The sequence below is a fragment of the Labrus mixtus genome, chromosome 7 (assembly GCF_963584025.1).
Source record: "Labrus mixtus chromosome 7, fLabMix1.1, whole genome shotgun sequence".
Classification (NCBI taxonomy): domain Eukaryota; kingdom Metazoa; phylum Chordata; class Actinopteri; order Labriformes; family Labridae; genus Labrus; species Labrus mixtus.
The window spans coordinates 8,570,447-8,587,668 of NC_083618.1; the positions used below are offsets into that span (position 1 = coordinate 8,570,447).

The window sequence follows — 17,222 nt, forward strand, 5'->3', positions numbered from 1 at the left end:
CGATCTCAGGATTTCCCTGAACCGATATTATTAAAAATAATTGCAACCAACGCATTGATGAATCGATATTTGTAACCAGCCCTAATTAGAATATTGTTCACTGAAGTCCCACCCCTTTCTCGCGTCTTGTGCCTTGGCCTGCTCGCCAAGCATTCCTTAATCCTTTGCTCATGTCCAATACAAAGTGAATAGGGTGCGAGAATTATTGCATATAGTGGGTCTGGATCGCCAGTCTAATTTTTCAACCAACTGTCCTGAGGTATCTCTGGAGGCTTATGAGGTTGGCATGGCAGAGGAAGACTGTACCCAAAGTGTGGCGTAGGGCGGGGGGGAGGGGGGGGGGGGGGTCCTGATCCCAAAAGAGAAGGAGGCAGAGAACATCAGCCAATTTCGATCGATCTCCCTACTGAATGTCGAGGGTAAAGTCTTCTTCAGTATTGTTGCTCAGAGGTTGTGGGAGTATCTGCAAAGAAACAAGTACATTGATACATCCGTGCAGAAGGCAGGAGTATACAGGTTCTCTGGGTGCTTCAAACATTCCAGCATGATCTGGCACCAGATCCAATCTGCAAAGGCGGAGAAAAGGGACCTTCATTTAGTCTTTCTTGACCTTGCCAAAGCCTTTGGATCAGTGTTTTTCTTTGCCATCTGAGTTTACCACCTCTTCACAATGCCTGGAAGTGGGCATTATGGCAGGATGCACCATCTCACCCCTCACTTTCCCAATGTCAATGGAGGTTATCATCCATGCCTCAAAGTGGGTGGTTGGTGGACAACGCCTCACCTCAGACCTGCGTCTCTCTCCTCTCAGAGCTTTTATGGATGAAATTACTACTCTGACTTCCACCGCCCTGTGATATCAGCTGGGCTCGCATGAAGCTAAATGCACATCTAAATCACGCAGCATTTCCATTGTCAAGGGAGTACTGTCTAACATTAGATTCTTCATTGGGGATGACCCAATCCCAACAGTATCTGAGAAGCCTGTCAAAAGTCTGGGAAGGTGGTATGATGCATGCCTGAAAGACAACGACCAGATACAACAACTGCAGAAGGCAGTCTCCCTTGGCCAACAAAGACAGTGGCCATGATGGGACAGTTTAGAGAGGAGGAAGATCAGCTGGAAGGACCTTTGGGGCATGGAGGCAAGCCGACTAAGCTTTATCATTAGAGCTACGTCTGACGAAGCAACCAGGAGCAGACCCACTCCTCCAGAAAGAGGCCAGCTTCGCTTAGCCCATGACTGGATGATGCTAGTTGATATTGGTCGGCAGCTCGTATTTCCCAACCACCTCCCTGAGGTCTGACTTGGTACTCTTGTCTCCTTCTCTTAGAAAGGCCTTCATTGTTGAACTAATGGTACCCTGGGAGGTCTCAGTGGACGAGGCATATGAGCGGAAGCAGCTACGTTGTGCCGAGTTAGCAGCAGAAGCACAACTCTGTGGCTGGAACACCGAAGTTTGTTCTGTGGAAGTGGGGTGCAGGGGGTTCGTGGCGACATCTACCATAAGGTTTGCTCAGAGACCTAGGAATCAGAGGTCAGATCCTGACGGCAGTATCCAAAACTATGTCGGAGGCAGCGGAGAGAAGCAGCCAGTGGCTGTGGATGAAGAGGCAAGACTCCTGCTGGGCCCCAAGGTAGCAGTCCAGGTTGGCACAGAGGGGGTTGTTTCTGGGACGCCATTTTTTTTATTAATTTTTTTTTATTAGGTGCTTGCACATAAGGGATTTTCTACATCTTGCCCTGTGTTTCTTAAATCTGTCGCTAACTCGCTTGCTTAGTGTACTATTAGGACAAGCTTTAAAACAACTTGCAGATGCAGGGCGTGTTGCCTTTCAGGACTAATGGGGTCCATGATGCTACGACTTATTTAGACGAAGAAAATGTCATGTTTGCTAAGTTCTTTTTAATACTTTTTATTGAAATCACCATTCAGGACTATTAACAGTTTGAAATTCCTGCATCCAGATTCAACAAATGCACATGAGAGATGACCATTCATAAACAAAGACCAAATTTAAAATAAACAAGGTAAATAATAAAACACAACAAACAAAGGCAAAGCTCTTGACAAACCAAGTACAAACAAATACAAAAAAAAAATGCCTCCTGAATCTGGTTTACTTTAGGTATTACAGCTTTATTGTTGGTGATTAAATTAAAAGTCACAATACAGTTTTTACATTCACTGATGACTACTGTGAACCGTGGGTGAGACTAGTTGAATTTTGACTTATTAATGTCCCTTTAGTGAGTAGAAAGCGAATAATTGAAGCCATCTTCCTATCTGTTCTGGACTACGGGGATGTCATTTATAGACATGCTTCTGCCTCCACCCTAAAGTCATTAGACACAGTTTATCACTCCGCCCTCAGATTTATCACTGGTGACAAATATTCCACTCATCATTGCATCCTGTACGATAAAGTTGGTTGGCCTTCACTAACAGTTAGACGTGAACGGCGTTGGCTGCTATTTACTTATAAATCACTTGCGGGTAATCTACCAGCATACATCACTTCTTTATTAATCTGGGCTGATAATCAGTATCAGACTCGATCAAGTGACTGGCTGATGTTAACGGTTCCACAAATAAAAATGAACTTTGGGAAAACATCCTTCACCTATTGTGCTGCACACACCTGGAACACAATACAAAACACATTAAAACTCAATACAATGGTTTCCATGGGTCAATTTAAAAACTTGATCACAGCTCACTGTAGTGAGTGTAAATGTTATTAACTGTAGTTACCTGCTTACTGCTTATTATTCTGGTCTTATAATCTATGTATTTAGTCTTTTTTTGTCTCATTTGTTTTAATTGTACTCTCGACATCATTGTAAATGAGGGCTTACCCTCAATGATTTCTCGAGAATAAATAAAGGTAAAATGTAAATGAAATTAAATGAATGTGAAATTTACCAATAAGTATTCAGAGGTGATTTTAGCGTGTGGTTGGTGTGCGTGTCTGTAGCATAGACTGTAGTGGTGACGTGTCTCTTAGGTTTCTGCTCCTCCTCTGGCTCCTCCTCCTTGCTCCTCCTCTGGCTCCTCCTCTTTGCTCCTCCTCCTCCGGCTCCTCAATAGTGAGACTGAAGTGTGGTCAGATTTATACATTAGAGGTGCAGCGAGGAGGACTGCTTAGACATCATGGGCAGTAAGTATGATTCTGAATTGACGTATTCTATGACATATCTACATATATATATTTGGGGTCTGTTGAGAGAGAGCTGAAATGTTGTTCTAACTTTTTTATTTTACAACTTAGTTAACGGTGTTAGCGCTGGCGTTGAAAGCAAGCTAACTTAGCTTGGTTTGCTAGCTAGCTATATGGCCGTTGATTTGTACTATTGTGAGCCTTTCACAATATGACTTTTTTGTGGAGTTCATTATACATTAAGGGGGGGTTCTTTTTTTAGGTTGGTTATCTTGCTCGTAGTGAGATCTTAAACACAAAATGCGGGTACTCTGGAAGCATATTTTATGCTAACTAGTTAGCCACTCATTCAGAGACACTGACAATCTAGTGATGACGACGCATTACACACCACTGTCATCTCTGCTCTCCAGAGCCTGAACCTGCTGATAAATGTCTATAACAAACATGTGTAATGGATTATATAAAGTTATAACGAACCAACCAGCAAAAGCTTTGTGAAATTACCGTAGCGTTATTTTTTAATCATTTTATTTATGTCTTGAATCCGCCCACTATCCACTGCCACGTCCCACTGCTGATGTCCTGCTTTCATCTCAAGTTATTTCACTTACACTTTAATGTTTGCTTGTTTCCAGTCAAATTCTTGGAGGTAATAAAGCCATTCTGTGCAGTGCTGCCAGAAATCCAAAAACCCGAGAGAAAGGTTTGTTTTACTCATTTTTATAGGATCATTGTCTCACTGAAGTTTTTTTCCTTATAAAACTTTTCTAATTGATTGTCCAACAGATCCAGTTCAGGGAGAAAGTACTATGGACTGCCATCACTCTTTTCATCTTCCTGGTGTGTTGCCAGGTAAGTTTAACCAAGTATTACTGTCAGTATTGTCACATAATCTATTGCTGCAATCAGTTTAGATGTTAAATCTGTAAAAAATCAATGTGGTTGCCATTTGTAAAACTTTTCAGATTAAAAAAAAATATATATTATGAATTCTAAATAAATGCATGAACTCACATTATTTATGACAATCTGCTCCTTTGAGCTTTGTCAATTTAGATTCATGACAGACTTTCTGGTTTTAAAGTCAACTGAAATCTTGTAAACAAAGGGGTACAAGTGGTTGCAGTGTGAACTAATATTTTATTATGGTTTGTTAACTGATTAATTGTTTCCATTAATAATTTTGACTTCTTCTAAAATCTAAAATCCAGATTGACCACACATGTTGCTCAAAGTTATGCATTGAATTTGTTGTTTCTGTTGCTTTTGCTCCAAGAATTACAGGAAGTATATATTTTACATTTATGTTTCACAAAAGAAGACTTTTTTTTTTTTTTTTTTTTTTACAGTGCATTTAATCTAATATAATATAGATTAAAATAAATATATATAAAAAAATATACCATTTTAGTTAATTTAATGTTAGTTGGGGACAGTAAATGCAAATAAACTATGTTCCTTTGTGTGTATGTACACAAACCTCCCTAAATGATATGTTTAAGTGAGTATGATCGTGTCAAACTCGCCCTTGGTAGGAACATGCAAGCAGAGCAGAGTCATTGCTCGGGACAGCAAAACACATGAAAGACATTCATGCTCTGCTGAAATAAAAACAAGTGCAAATATATTACGTTAATCCTTAAAGAAAGTATCCTGTGCCTTTCTTTTGGAGAGGCGGGTTTCGAGTTCAGGGCAGGCCGCCTCTCTCCATATGGGGAGAGGGAAACCCTGCAGTACTTCTATTTACACGTGATTTGGTTCTATTGTATTTTGAGAGTAGTAAAATCAACACTTGCAAGTTCATAAAAGCTGTTAAAATACAAACAAAAAATGCCTCACACTGTGAAAATCTTTTCTCTAGATCCCCCTCTTTGGCATAATGTCATCAGACTCTGCGGATCCATTCTACTGGATGAGAGTAATCCTGGCCTCAAACAGAGGTATTTCTTTCTCTAATAATTGAATAAGAGATTAAATAAAGGGGACCCTTCCTGCTAGGTTATTCTAACCTGTGTATTGCCCTCCAGGTACCCTGATGGAGCTGGGTATCTCCCCTATCGTCACCTCAGGCCTGATAATGCAGCTGCTGGCTGGAGCTAAGATCATTGAAGTTGGAGACACACCAAAGGACAGAGCCCTCTTCAATGGAGCTCAGAAATGTAAGAAAGCACTTATCAAGTGATGATCTGTAAACATATGGAAAGGGACCATGTCCAATTCAATGTCTAACCTTTGTTACTGTTTTTAAGTGTTTGGAATGATCATCACCATCGGCCAGGCAATTGTATACGTAATGACCGGCATGTATGGAGACCCCTCAGAGATGGGTGCAGGAATCTGTCTGCTCATCATCATTCAAGTAAGAACGGCACATTTTCTATAATTTTTCAGAGCAATTTTGAAGGTTGACGAAAAATAAAAGGCAGTCAGTATAGGGATAAAAAAAATCATGTGATAATGGATGATATGATGTAAGCTTAAGCCCAAATTTCTTAAATATCATAGTTTCAAAGTTCTTGATACATTGGTGATTTATGATCTCACAAATCCTAAAAACAGACTTGCAACTGAAGTACAAGAGATGCATCGAGATCATTTCAAAGTGTCTTGACGAAACCTCTCATTATGTCAAGTCCCAAAGTTCAGTAATGTTTCGCTCTTTATAATTTTAGTAACATGACCAACAGGTTTGCTGATTAATTGAGATCATAAGAAATTCAAATATGCTCTAATGCTGCACTTATTAAGCTTACTCTGTTTTGAAGTTCAGATCTTGAAAACATAGCATAACTCTCCTAGTCAGAATAAATGGCAATTACTCAGAAAAATATGACTGAAAACAAACAGTTTCCCAACGCTAGCTCGGTTCCTTCTAAGCTGACTGTTCATGTTGTGTTCTTCCAAAGCTCTTTGTGGCTGGGATGATTGTTCTGCTGCTGGATGAATTGCTCCAGAAGGGCTATGGTCTTGGTTCAGGGATTTCACTCTTTATTGCCACCAACATCTGTGAGACGATTGTTTGGAAGGCCTTCAGCCCCACAACAGTGAACACTGGAAGAGGTAAGAAACTATGTGGGGGTTTGATTTATAAATGTAGAGGCCATAGCAGGGGATGGGGAAAGTCCATTCTGTAGCTTTTAGTTACTCCACAGAGCCGAGCCTCATCCCTGTGTCTTTCTATGTTTCTAGGTACGGAGTTTGAGGGAGCAATCATTGCCCTTTTCCACCTGCTGGCCACTCGCACAGACAAAGTGCGTGCTTTGAGAGAGGCCTTCTACAGACAGAACCTGCCCAACCTCATGAATCTTATTTCCACTGTGTTCGTCTTTGCTGTAGTGATATACTTTCAGGTATGCAGCTGTCTTTTCACAGAGTAAAAAAAAAAACGTCCGGGTCATGAAACGAGGGTATATTCGCAGTTTTATTGTTCAGTCATCCTACAATTTCACCTCACCTCACAGGGATTCAGGGTGGATCTGCCCATCAAGTCAGCACGTTACCGTGGCCAATATAACACCTACCCCATCAAGCTCTTCTACACCTCCAACATCCCCATCATCCTCCAGTCTGCTCTGGTCTCCAACTTGTATGTTATCTCCCAGATGCTTTCGACACGCTTCAGTGGCAACTTCCTGGTTAATCTGCTTGGTACCTGGTCTGTAAGTAATTGTTTAATCAACCTTTCTATTTAGTTTTTACAGCTGAATGCAAAGAATACTACACTTATTTAGATGTTCTATTGCAATTTTATTTGGGGGGGGGGGTTTAACAGATTTTTGTAACCCAACATCCTTGAATATTTTTTTGCCTGTTAAAGCTTTTATTGTTCCGTCATGTTTGCAGGACACATCGTCAGGTGGTCCGGCCCGTGCCTACCCTGTAGCTGGACTTTGCTACTACCTCTCTCCCCCTGAGTCGTTTGGCTCAGTTTTGGATGACCCGGTCCACGCAGTCATCTACATTGTCTTCATGCTCGGATCATGTGCCTTTTTCTCCAAAACCTGGATTGAAGTTTCAGGCTCCTCTGCTAAAGATGTAAGTTGTAGTCCTAGTCCCGCTGTTATAAAACAGGTGATGGTATGAGTGTATTCCAAACAGGCTGCGTTTAACCTTATTTAATTGACTTTCATCCAGGTGGCCAAACAGCTGAAGGAACAGCAGATGGTGATGAGGGGACACAGAGAAACCTCAATGGTTCATGAACTGAACAGGTAAAACCAAAAACCCTTTCATGTACAGTTCTTTCCTGCTTTTCATTTGCATACAATTTTCTCTTTCAGAAAGTTAAAATCTTTCATCATGGCTTTTTGTAATCTGTTTTGTCACACAGAAATAACTCTCATTTCATTATCAAATCTGCTATACATACCGTCATCCTGTTTCACCTAATAACATTAGTATTAGTCAGTGTGGGCTGCGGTGGTTTTACCAACAGTTAACTTTAACATGCTAAATCACATACATTTCCATTTTAAACACTGCAGCTATCAAATACTTTGTATAATAAGACAATCCAGACTCAAGCGTACAAGTGTAGGTTTAACTTCTTGCACTAGACTCACCGTTCTTGTTTTTTCACATGTTTGTTCTATAATGAGATTTGTGTTTCCTAAAATGCTCTGAAAGTCATACATATAAAAGTTTAGTACTTCTTGCAAAAATGCAGCAACGTCGATTACTGAGCTCTACTAAACTCATTCAAAGTAGGCAGCCGTTCAATAATTATAGTTACTGGTAATAGTTATTTTATGCACTGTCATCAAGAATGACTTTCAGTATCTTTCTTCCATTCTTTATGATTATAACTTCTGGTTAGTTTCTTTTGTATTAATATTTATCGGATTATCCCTGTTTTGTGTTCCAGGTACATTCCTACAGCTGCTGCCTTCGGTGGACTGTGTATAGGTGGACTATCAGTAATGGCTGACTTCCTTGGAGCCATTGGCTCTGGCACTGGTATCCTGCTGGCTGTCACCATCATCTATCAGTACTTTGAGATCTTTGTGAAAGAACAGAGTGAAGTAGGCAGCATGGGGGCCCTGCTCTTCTAAAAAAAAAAAAAAAAAAAGTTTAAACTCCCACTGTCTACAAACTTTATCACGATTACCAACCTTGCATTTCTTTCACATCTATGTGAAGCCCCTGCGTCTGTAGCTCTCAAGAGCATTGAGGAGTCTTCGGGGATCTCAGCTGAAATGGGAGCTGCACGGCATGTTGTTCCTTCCACAAATCTTCCTAATTTTCACAGAATGACATTTCAATACATCAGATTTTCTGTCTGACTTGAAATCCCCAAGATCTTTCTTGTGTATGAGATGAAGTCCTTTTGGAGTTTGGATGTTTTTCCAGATTGACAATAGAGTGCTTCAGTATGCAGGCATACTCAATACAAAGGACAGAGGTCAACTGCCTGCTTTGTGCTTAAAAAACACTTGATACTCTGCTTGATGTTGTCTAAGTTCATTTTCATCCTTATTTTAATTTTCCTATGCACCTGCCAATTACATGACTGTGTGGACCAGTACTTGAACCATCAAATGCTGAAGTGTGTAGTTCTGTCATTTCTGATGTGTGACCCTTTTTATAGATGTTATATGAATAGGGTCTTGTAAGAAGAGGAAGTTGAGCTCACATTAGGGTCGGACTGTAGTAAAATTAAATAATTTTGTTGACAGTCAACTTATGAACCATTAAGAAGGACCCTCTCTATTTAAATGTATGGCATTCCCAAGGAGATGCAGTATTAATTCACACGTCATGTCCTCTTTTGTTATCCCCTTTAGATTTTGTTTTGTTTTTAAAATATTCTCCTTCTAAGCATACTGGCCATTAATTGCTTTCCACACCTGACAAATTATGATTTTGTGTACATAGGCCATAAATCGAATAACTTTGTATTTGTCTTAAGTGTAAGATAAAGCTTTTGATTGTGTAAAAAATTCTGCATTTCAGAACAAACTTATAGAAAAACATTCTCAATAAAACCTTTTGTGACAAATAGGTTAATCATTTGTCTTTTTTTTTGATAAAGCAAGCATACTTACAAATTTTAACAATTACATTGTTTATGCATGTATTGTGATCTTTAGTGCATGAGATCATGATTTATATTTCTACAACTTACAATTTCCTCAATCAAATGGAAACTGGAACATGTCATTTTTATCTGCTCCAAATATACAAATGAAAGACAATTATTAAAAAACGATATGGGACATGAAGGAAATAAATGTGGATCGATAAACAATCTTCTGAAATAGTTTGGGGAAGTCAGTATCCGAGCATTTCTTCATCTTTCTCCACAATTCTGGACTGATAACAATGGTATTAACAATGAAGGAATAATGTACTAATACATCAGTAGGTGGCGGTAATGCTCCGCCTGGTCGCCATTTGAAGAAGAATATACTGTTCCGACAGTTTTCCACCGGTGGCGGCAAAACGCCCCAGGAGCGTCTGCGCTACCGGAAACAGAACAGTAGAAGAAGAAGACGACTAATTTCACTCAAGCAAGGGTAGTTGTGAAACAGTCTATGTGTGAAACCAGCTGCAGTAGTGGACAGGAAGCCCTGACAATTTGTTATGTGTCGTTGTGCGACAACAGGATTGGTTATCCTCCTGTACATCAATAAGAGGAATTGAATCTGTTCCATGTTGAAGAAATGAGCTCGCTCAGGCAGGAAGGTAACCATGCATTGCTATCTGACTAAAGCTAATATCGAAGTTAAATATAGTCTGACTGATGAATAAATGTTGAATTTTGGTCCTTGAAATGATTAAACAAGCGTCTGACTAAGATGAGAGTCGTGTTAGCTTTCTGTCACATCAGAGTTTAACCTTGACCAGCATCCACAGTGACGTGTAATGAAGCATATATCTCAGAATGACTCACTCCAAGGTGAGTTTCATTGAAAGTCAGTTGTAGTACAGTCATTTTTTCTTGTTGTCATGAACATCTTGACAGTGCTGATTTCATTAAAAAGTAATTTAGGACTTGTACTTAATTTGCATTTTAAGAGCAAATGAAATCTATATTTGAGCTAGAACTATTTTGCTTTTAAGCAATAACCTTTATTGGACAAAGAAAACCTATACACACTTAGACCTTTATGAGCGCACACATGTTTTGGTGTGACACAGTGTAATCAAAATGATTCTCTATTACCTCTCTCCACACTTCGTAATTATTATTCATCTGACATACATGTCAAAAGTTCATATTAACTAGAATATCAGCTGCTGATTTTAAGCAAGTTGCCACAATATTCAGAACTGATTATTTGTTTGTTTCGTCCTTCAAAATGTTGCACTCTAGGTAAAGACAGAATCATCTTTGTTACCAAAGAGGATCATGCAACACCCAGCAATGCTGAGCTTGTAGAGGAGGATCCTAATGACCCATACGAGGAGCGAGGTAAGGAGCAGTGAAATCACAAAGAGGAACAGAATGTCTGATATATCAGGAGCTCAAGGTTAAACTTTGAAATGCTTGATTAGCTGCATATTAATTTATATCTGCTTTTTAATCCCAGGTCTGATTCTTCCCAGTGGGGAAATCAACTGGAACTGCCCCTGCCTGGGTGGGATGGCCAGTGGTCCCTGTGGGACTGAATTTAAGGAGGCCTTCTCCTGTTTTCACTATAGTAAGGAGGAGGTGAAGGGCTCTGATTGTTTGGATCAGTTCAGGTCCATGCAGGGGTGTATGCAGCGTTACCCAGAGCTCTACCCACAGGAGGATGAGAAAGAGTCAAGAGAAAAAGACCAGACATCACAAGACTCCGCATCCGCAGAAACATCAGGTGCAAACTCGACATCTGACATTGAAAAAGACTCCAACACCACACAACCCAACAAAGAGGGTGCAGTGGAAAGCTAATAATCAGCCCTCAGGGTGATGTTGGCAACAAGACTTTAAGATTTAACTGAAATCCCATCTAGTCACCCCCCTTTCTGCAGGCAAAAATATCATTTTCTTTTCAATTTACTTAGTAAAGTAAGTAAGTTAGTAAATTTCAGAGAAGTATATTCATCATACTATAGGAAGCCGATGGAACATACTATATGTGCATTATTGAATTCAGAGGGCTGTCCAAGTGGCCTGCGGAGGACTGAAAAACAAAGTAGACAAACTTCCACCCTTACCTCACAATCAATCTGCTGATAATATGATAAAAAAGAAAGGATTACAGCAGGGTCTAAACTCAAAATAATATTGAATGGGTATGTTTACATGCTACTTTATACGCTGAAGCTGAACAGCTTATCAGACCTGACCAGCAAACTCACACGAGCAGTGCACTTTTCCTTATCAGATGTTTGTTAGGTTGCCTAATCAACAGGTGTATGTGCAAAACAAGTAAATTACATTTAAAGGAGAATTGAGGTGGGAATTGTCGCATTATGCAAATGTTATCGTCATGGAGCCGTGAAATAATCATTTGGTTTTCATTCATCATAAAACAAGAATGTTGAACATGTGGTTTACATGGGTAATATGGATGTTGTTTAAGACACAAAAGAAGACATTTCATTTCAGCTGGTCTTTAAACCTTCTATAGTAAATAAGATGGTTTATACCTTTTTTAAATAATATAATGTGACCAAAGAAAAAATGTTTCTCTGGAAAGGTTAAAGGTGCACTATGTAGATTTGCGAGTGAAATTTGAAAGTTGGAGAAGTGAAAAAATTGTATGCTATATTTTCTGAACTAAATACACAAAATGTATTCAAAGAAAAAAAATGGTTCCCTGGAACACTGTTTGGAGATAAAAAGCGAGCAGGAGAGTTACGGTTTTACTGTTGCCTTCCCCCCACCACAACTTCTCTCGTAGCATTTTATCTTCAGACATTGTTCCAGGGACCACATTTTACTCTGAGGACAGTTTGTGTATAGAGTTATGAACATATACCACAGAATCTGTACATTTCTCCAACTTTCACATTTCTCTACCAAAACTACATAGTGCACCTTTAAATTGAAGGTTTTTTTTTTTTTTACTGGATTCAAGCAAAAACGAGATTTAAAAAGTTTTGCTTGCATTTAGAGTTTAATGGACCAAACTTATTTAGTACACTAAGGTGTATAGAGTTCAGTTTCAATTTTTCAAGAATGACAGTTCCTGGGTAGGATTTACCATGAAAACATGTTAGATGTTGCTCATGCATTTTTCATTAAAGGGCATTTTACAATCATCATGTGATTGTTGATTTTCATGTTAAACTTCTAGTTTGTTTTCACAATGTTACAAACTAAACTTTTAAATTCACAGAGGTGTGAAGAATGTACAGGGGAAAAAAAACTGAATCTTCCTAATCTGGGATTCTCAGCTGCTCTCTGTGCTGTAGGACTGCATTTCTTCTGCTAACTTATTACCTGACTTTAAACATTTACCTCAGCTGAACTTTGAGGATCCATTTGTGTGCGATGCCGGACTGATGAAGTGACTTGAAGTGAATATTGTTGAAAGTTTTTTTTATAATAAATAGCATACCTTTATATATCCTTGTTAGTTATTATTGTTGTTTTCACCTTTATGTTTCTTATGTCTGTAAGAAATCTGCAATTACAGAGAGAGCCACAGGCACAGGCATTGCTGAGAAATACTGGTGAAACTATGAAAGTTGGTGTATGGTATAAACCATTTTAATAATTATAATTCACTACTTGTTTTTTTTTTTGTTCAGTATTAACACTGCAAGCTTGCTGAAAAGTAGTCGTCCATGATTTTGGTTAAAAATATTTAACACAGCAAGTAAACTAATTTATTACAGCACATAAGACAAAAAGCTCTGTCATTGGATCTCTTGAGTATGACACGCATGGTTTTTCTTCTATATAAATATGACCATGATAATGGTAATGTTCAAAGAATTCTAAAGAATATTCAACCTTTTTGAATAAAGTTTCTATACCTTGTATCACATTGTCTAAAGAAAAAAGTCATAATTTGAGAATAAAGACCTCAAAGTATGAAATTAAGTTGTGCATGTATTGTTATTTGTTACATAGACTTGTTAAGTAAAAGATGGATGGATCTTTATGTCATGGTTGTAAAAAACGATTTTTGTTGTGCCAGTAAAACATAAAAGGGACTGGGCAGATATTTGCATAAAATTTGTTGACCTGTTCAAAGGTTCTGGCACACACTTTAGCTTAACTTTTAAGTTACATGTCTGAGCGTCAGGGGTCAGAGGTCTGCTGCTGTGTTTGTCCATTGAAGCATGTGCCACTTCAAACTCTATCAGAGATCAATAATTACCAAACACCCATCTCTCTCCCTGCCCTACCATTGGTGGATTGTGAAGGACAAAAACAACCAAAAAGCCAATGAGACAATGAGCTGAAGAGTGATCGCCCTCAGATCTTCACCAGCACACAGTCTCCCTCCCCGTAGACTACCTTCAGCAGTGACAGTGGGAGCCGCCTCCTCTCTCCAGTGTGATCTCTGTCTCCAGGTGTCTGCTCAAGTCTTTGGCAGAAAATACTCAGCAGGATGTCTTCTTTAAAGGAGATATGCGGCGGTCTCCCGTTGGACCCTCTGCCCTCTAACCGGGGAAGAGACCCCAATGTGCCGCATGCACCCATCAGGACCCCCAAACTTACAGCAGAGGAGGAACGGGTGAGTAAATACATACAGTTTCTGTGCATTTAAAAAATGGTTTTACAATTGGCTCAGCATTATTTATCAATGTAACATGCACAATATTTGAATTTTCTATAGGATTAGTTATTTTGAGCGGAGAACTCTAAAAGTTGCTTTTCCAGAGACGATGTCATTATGGCATGCTGTGTACTCTGACCTGTTACATCACCTTTGCTGGCCCACGGCCTACCTAATAATACATTGGATTATTCTCTTAGGTCCTAAACTGATTGCCCAAACTTGAAGCAAATACTCAGTATATCGAAGAGTGTGGTCTAGACCTGTTCTTTTGTAAAGTGTCTCAACATACATTTTTTTGGAATTGGTGCTATACAAATAAAGATGAATTGATTGACTCAATACCCATATATAGTCAATCTAAAAATAATAATGAGTGGTATAACTGTTATGTTTATGAATGTTATTTGAACATTGGTTTGCATATCACAGTGTGACACTAACCTGCTGTTAATTCCTGATCCCTTTAGTTGGCACTGAAAAATGCCCTGCGGTATTTCAGCCCGTCACACCATTCAACGCTCGCACCTGAATTTGCTCAAGAGTTGCGGCAGTACGGCCACATCTACATGTACCGCTTCTGCCCCACAATACGCATGAGGTGAGGCGACCAGCACTGGCATCGCAATTTATTAAAATATTTTGACAGTTAATAATCTTTCAATTTGATTCCAAGGTTAAAACGAAAATATGCGTTGTGGTAGAATATAAAACAACATGTTAACATAAATGAGTTGTCAACCATGAAAGTACCCAGAAAGGAGAAGTTCCTTTTTTTTACAAAAAAAACAACAAAGGATAGATGTCAGTAATGCTTTTTGACAATACCAGGCCAAGAGTCAAATGTCACATATTAAATGTCAAATAAAACATGGCACATAGTGTTGCTTTGCTGCTACAACCTTTCTGGTTTGAGTCAATTTGTATGGACTTTTTAAGTTCTAGGTAAAGATTTAACTGGTTGAATTAAAGAAACACACCTTTCCTCACATAGAATAGGTCAGAATTCCCAGTGTCCTCCTGTAATTAAAACTACAAGGTTCATTGTCCTGTTTTAATGTTGTATTTGTCCAGTCATTTACATTGCACAACAATGGTGTCTTTCTCTGTGTTTCTTCAGAGCTTACCCCATTGATCAGTATCCATGCCGTTCACGTCAGGCAGCCTCCATCATGCTAATGATCATGAACAACCTGGACCCTGCTGTTGCTCAGGTGACACTTGTGTCAAAGCTAAATCTCTGTACGAGGTCTTAATTCACTGCTTCAATGACACCTTCTTGTTTCTTGATCCTTCAGTTCCCCCAGGAGCTCGTCACATACGGAGGGAACGGACAGGTGTTCAGCAACTGGGCCCAGGTGAGCCCAGAGTTAGCTTTTAGGTCAACAAGTAGATTTTGTTATGACGGATAAAGTTTGAGTGCAAGAATATTAATGTTTGTGTGTGTCTGGATGCAGTTTCGCCTGGTGATGCATTACCTGAGTGAGATGACGGACGAGCAAACGCTTGTCATGTACAGCGGTCATCCCATGGGCCTGTTCCCAAGCCTGCCTTCCTCACCCCGCGCCATCATCACTAACGGCATGGTAACAACCCAACACAAATCTTGATCAAATAATACTTTTAGTCAATATTATTCCCATTCTGCTGTCCTAACTTACTCTTTTTGTTTAATCACTCAGGTCATTCCAAACTACTCCTCCAAAGAGCAGTATGAAAAGATGTTTGCTCTCGGTGTGTCAATGTGAGTTCTTAACAGAGGTTTAAATTGAGTTATCTGGCTTTTCTTATTTTTTTAGGTAGAAAATAATGTAATATTTACTGTATGGGAGAAGAGTTAGACCCAGGTGTGTGTTCTGTCTATTTTCAGGTACGGTCAAATGACAGCAGGAAGTTACTGCTACATTGGCCCTCAAGGGATTGTTCATGGCACAATGGTTGGTGATTTTTTTTTTTTTAGTTCATCTTCTATTTTCTGTAAATACCATGTATATAAATATACAAATGTCAACATCTGTTTAAGGTTATGTGGGTGTACTCAAATATATAATGATTTTATCATGAGAATGAGTTTATCATGAGAATGAGTTTATCATGAGAATGAGTTATAAAGCATCTGCTAAGTGAATTGTAGAATTGTAATCACATCTTGTATATTAATCATTCATATGTGAAAATATAACTGGTCTTTACATCTTTACGTCTTTACATCAAGATAAATATATAATAATAAATGTATATTAGTTCATTTGTAAGACAGATAATTAGTATTAAATATTAGATATATGGAGAAGTTTAACAATTGATTAATGCATAGGTTCATGTGTATATAAATAGGAAAGCTGACATGTGAAATGTCATGGTATTCAAACAAATGTTTGAAGACATCAAATTCATTTAACTTTTCACTGTTTGTACATATTGCTTTCTAATTATTCGTTTTTTCTGTCTACTTGTTTGTAGATTTATTTAACTTTTTTACATTTCCAAATAAAAATGTCCAATCGAAGCCAAATGAAAGGGAGAAAATGATTTAATGATGCGTCTCATATAGAACAAGGATTACTTTTACACCCAGGAGGTCTTATTATTAGTGTAACAATCTAACTGTGCCTCTCAGAAAGTTATTCTTCTTTTAAGGTTTTTCTTGCATATTTACTTCTTGACCTTTTCTTGTGAATCACTGGATGGTTTAATTTTTTTACACCTTTTATATTTTTAAATTATTCAATTTGAGAAGATAAAATGGAATCAATGTTCAATGTATAATGAAATCACACCTCGTTTCCCGTTTTAATACGTTTCTTCGTGTCTTTCTGTATAGCTGACTGTGCTGAATGCTGGCCGGAGGTACCTGGGCTCAGGTGACTTGAGCGGTTGTGTCTTTGTGACCTCTGGCCTGGGGGGCATGAGTGGAGCTCAGGCTAAAGCTGCTGTTATTGCTGGTTGTGTTGGCGTGGTCGCAGAGGTCAACTGGTCTTGAGTCATTTCCTGTTAATACTCACTTCTATTGGAGCTAAATGAAAGGAACTTCATCATGTCAACGTGATTGTGTGATTTGGTTTGTATGTAGGTGGATGAGGCTCCTCTAAGAAAGAGGCATGAGCAAGGCTGGCTGATGGAGGTCACTAGCAACACTGAGCACTGTATTAAACGCATAAGGTAACTAACAAAAAATAAGGAAAAAGTATTTCTTAACCACAAGCATATAATGTTACATACCGGACCATGTCTACTGTAAGACACAGTATCTTTGATTATTTTGTCTCTTGCAGAGAAGCCAAGAGCTCCAAGACTGCCCTCAGTCTGGGTTACCATGGCAACATTGTAGACCTATGGTAAGTAATAGGTGAAAACTTTTTCACGGCACAGACATTTGGACCTTGGTCAGCAGCT

At 38.9% G+C, this 17,222-nt stretch overlaps 3 protein-coding genes across 4 annotated transcripts in view; all 3 read left to right on the plus strand.

Annotated features, from left to right (window-relative positions):
• The first annotated feature begins 3,027 nt into the window (after positions 1–3,027).
• LOC132977733 (protein transport protein Sec61 subunit alpha-like 1) lies at positions 3,028–9,171 on the plus strand. Its single transcript, XM_061042545.1, has 12 exons — positions 3,028–3,162; positions 3,801–3,868; positions 3,952–4,017; positions 5,027–5,105; positions 5,193–5,324; positions 5,415–5,524; positions 6,072–6,225; positions 6,355–6,515; positions 6,627–6,824; positions 7,009–7,200; positions 7,300–7,376; positions 8,030–9,171. The coding sequence occupies exons 1-12, from the start codon at positions 3,156–3,158 to the stop codon at positions 8,214–8,216; spliced, it is 1,431 nt and encodes a 476-aa protein (XP_060898528.1). The 5' UTR covers positions 3,028–3,155; the 3' UTR covers positions 8,217–9,171.
• A 513-nt stretch (positions 9,172–9,684) lies between these two features.
• On the plus strand, positions 9,685–13,140 carry LOC132977734 (mitochondrial intermembrane space import and assembly protein 40-B-like). Of its 2 annotated transcripts, none has more exons than XM_061042547.1 (3): positions 9,685–9,849; positions 10,481–10,579; positions 10,698–12,663. In XM_061042547.1, the coding sequence occupies exons 1-3, from the start codon at positions 9,828–9,830 to the stop codon at positions 11,039–11,041; spliced, it is 465 nt and encodes a 154-aa protein (XP_060898530.1). In that variant the 5' UTR covers positions 9,685–9,827; the 3' UTR covers positions 11,042–12,663. The 2 variants fall into 2 exon arrangements, with proteins under 2 accessions (XP_060898530.1, XP_060898529.1); XM_061042546.1 differs by lacking the exon at positions 9,685–9,849 and adding an exon at positions 9,856–10,063 and having other exon boundaries at positions 10,698–13,140.
• Positions 13,141–13,493: 353 nt separating this feature from the next.
• Positions 13,494–17,222, plus strand: part of uroc1 (urocanate hydratase 1) — a 62,072-nt gene continuing 58,343 nt past the window's right edge. Inside the window, exons 1-10 of the mRNA XM_061042544.1 lie at positions 13,494–13,784; positions 14,297–14,427; positions 14,947–15,040; positions 15,125–15,184; positions 15,284–15,412; positions 15,509–15,570; positions 15,697–15,763; positions 16,651–16,794; positions 16,900–16,988; positions 17,102–17,164. Coding sequence (XP_060898527.1) covers positions 13,659–13,784; positions 14,297–14,427; positions 14,947–15,040; positions 15,125–15,184; positions 15,284–15,412; positions 15,509–15,570; positions 15,697–15,763; positions 16,651–16,794; positions 16,900–16,988; positions 17,102–17,164 — 965 coding nt within the window. The 5' untranslated portion in view covers positions 13,494–13,658. The remainder of the gene's footprint in view (positions 13,785–14,296; positions 14,428–14,946; positions 15,041–15,124; positions 15,185–15,283; positions 15,413–15,508; positions 15,571–15,696; positions 15,764–16,650; positions 16,795–16,899; positions 16,989–17,101; positions 17,165–17,222) is intronic.

Bases quoted from the DNA above. Each gene is read 5' to 3' on its own strand.
- LOC132977733 (XM_061042545.1), top strand. The intron at 5,325-5,414 runs GTAAGAAAGCAC...ACTGTTTTTAAG, and splicing joins CTTCAATGGAGCTCAGAAAT to TGTTTGGAATGATCATCACC. The intron at 7,201-7,299 runs GTAAGTTGTAGT...ACTTTCATCCAG, and splicing joins CAGGCTCCTCTGCTAAAGAT to GTGGCCAAACAGCTGAAGGA.
- LOC132977734 (XM_061042546.1), top strand. From the start codon at position 10,030: ATGAAGCATATATCTCAGAATGACTCACTCCAAG. The intron at 10,064-10,480 runs GTGAGTTTCATT...GTTGCACTCTAG, and splicing joins TCAGAATGACTCACTCCAAG to GTAAAGACAGAATCATCTTT. The intron at 10,580-10,697 runs GTAAGGAGCAGT...TTTTAATCCCAG, and splicing joins TGACCCATACGAGGAGCGAG to GTCTGATTCTTCCCAGTGGG.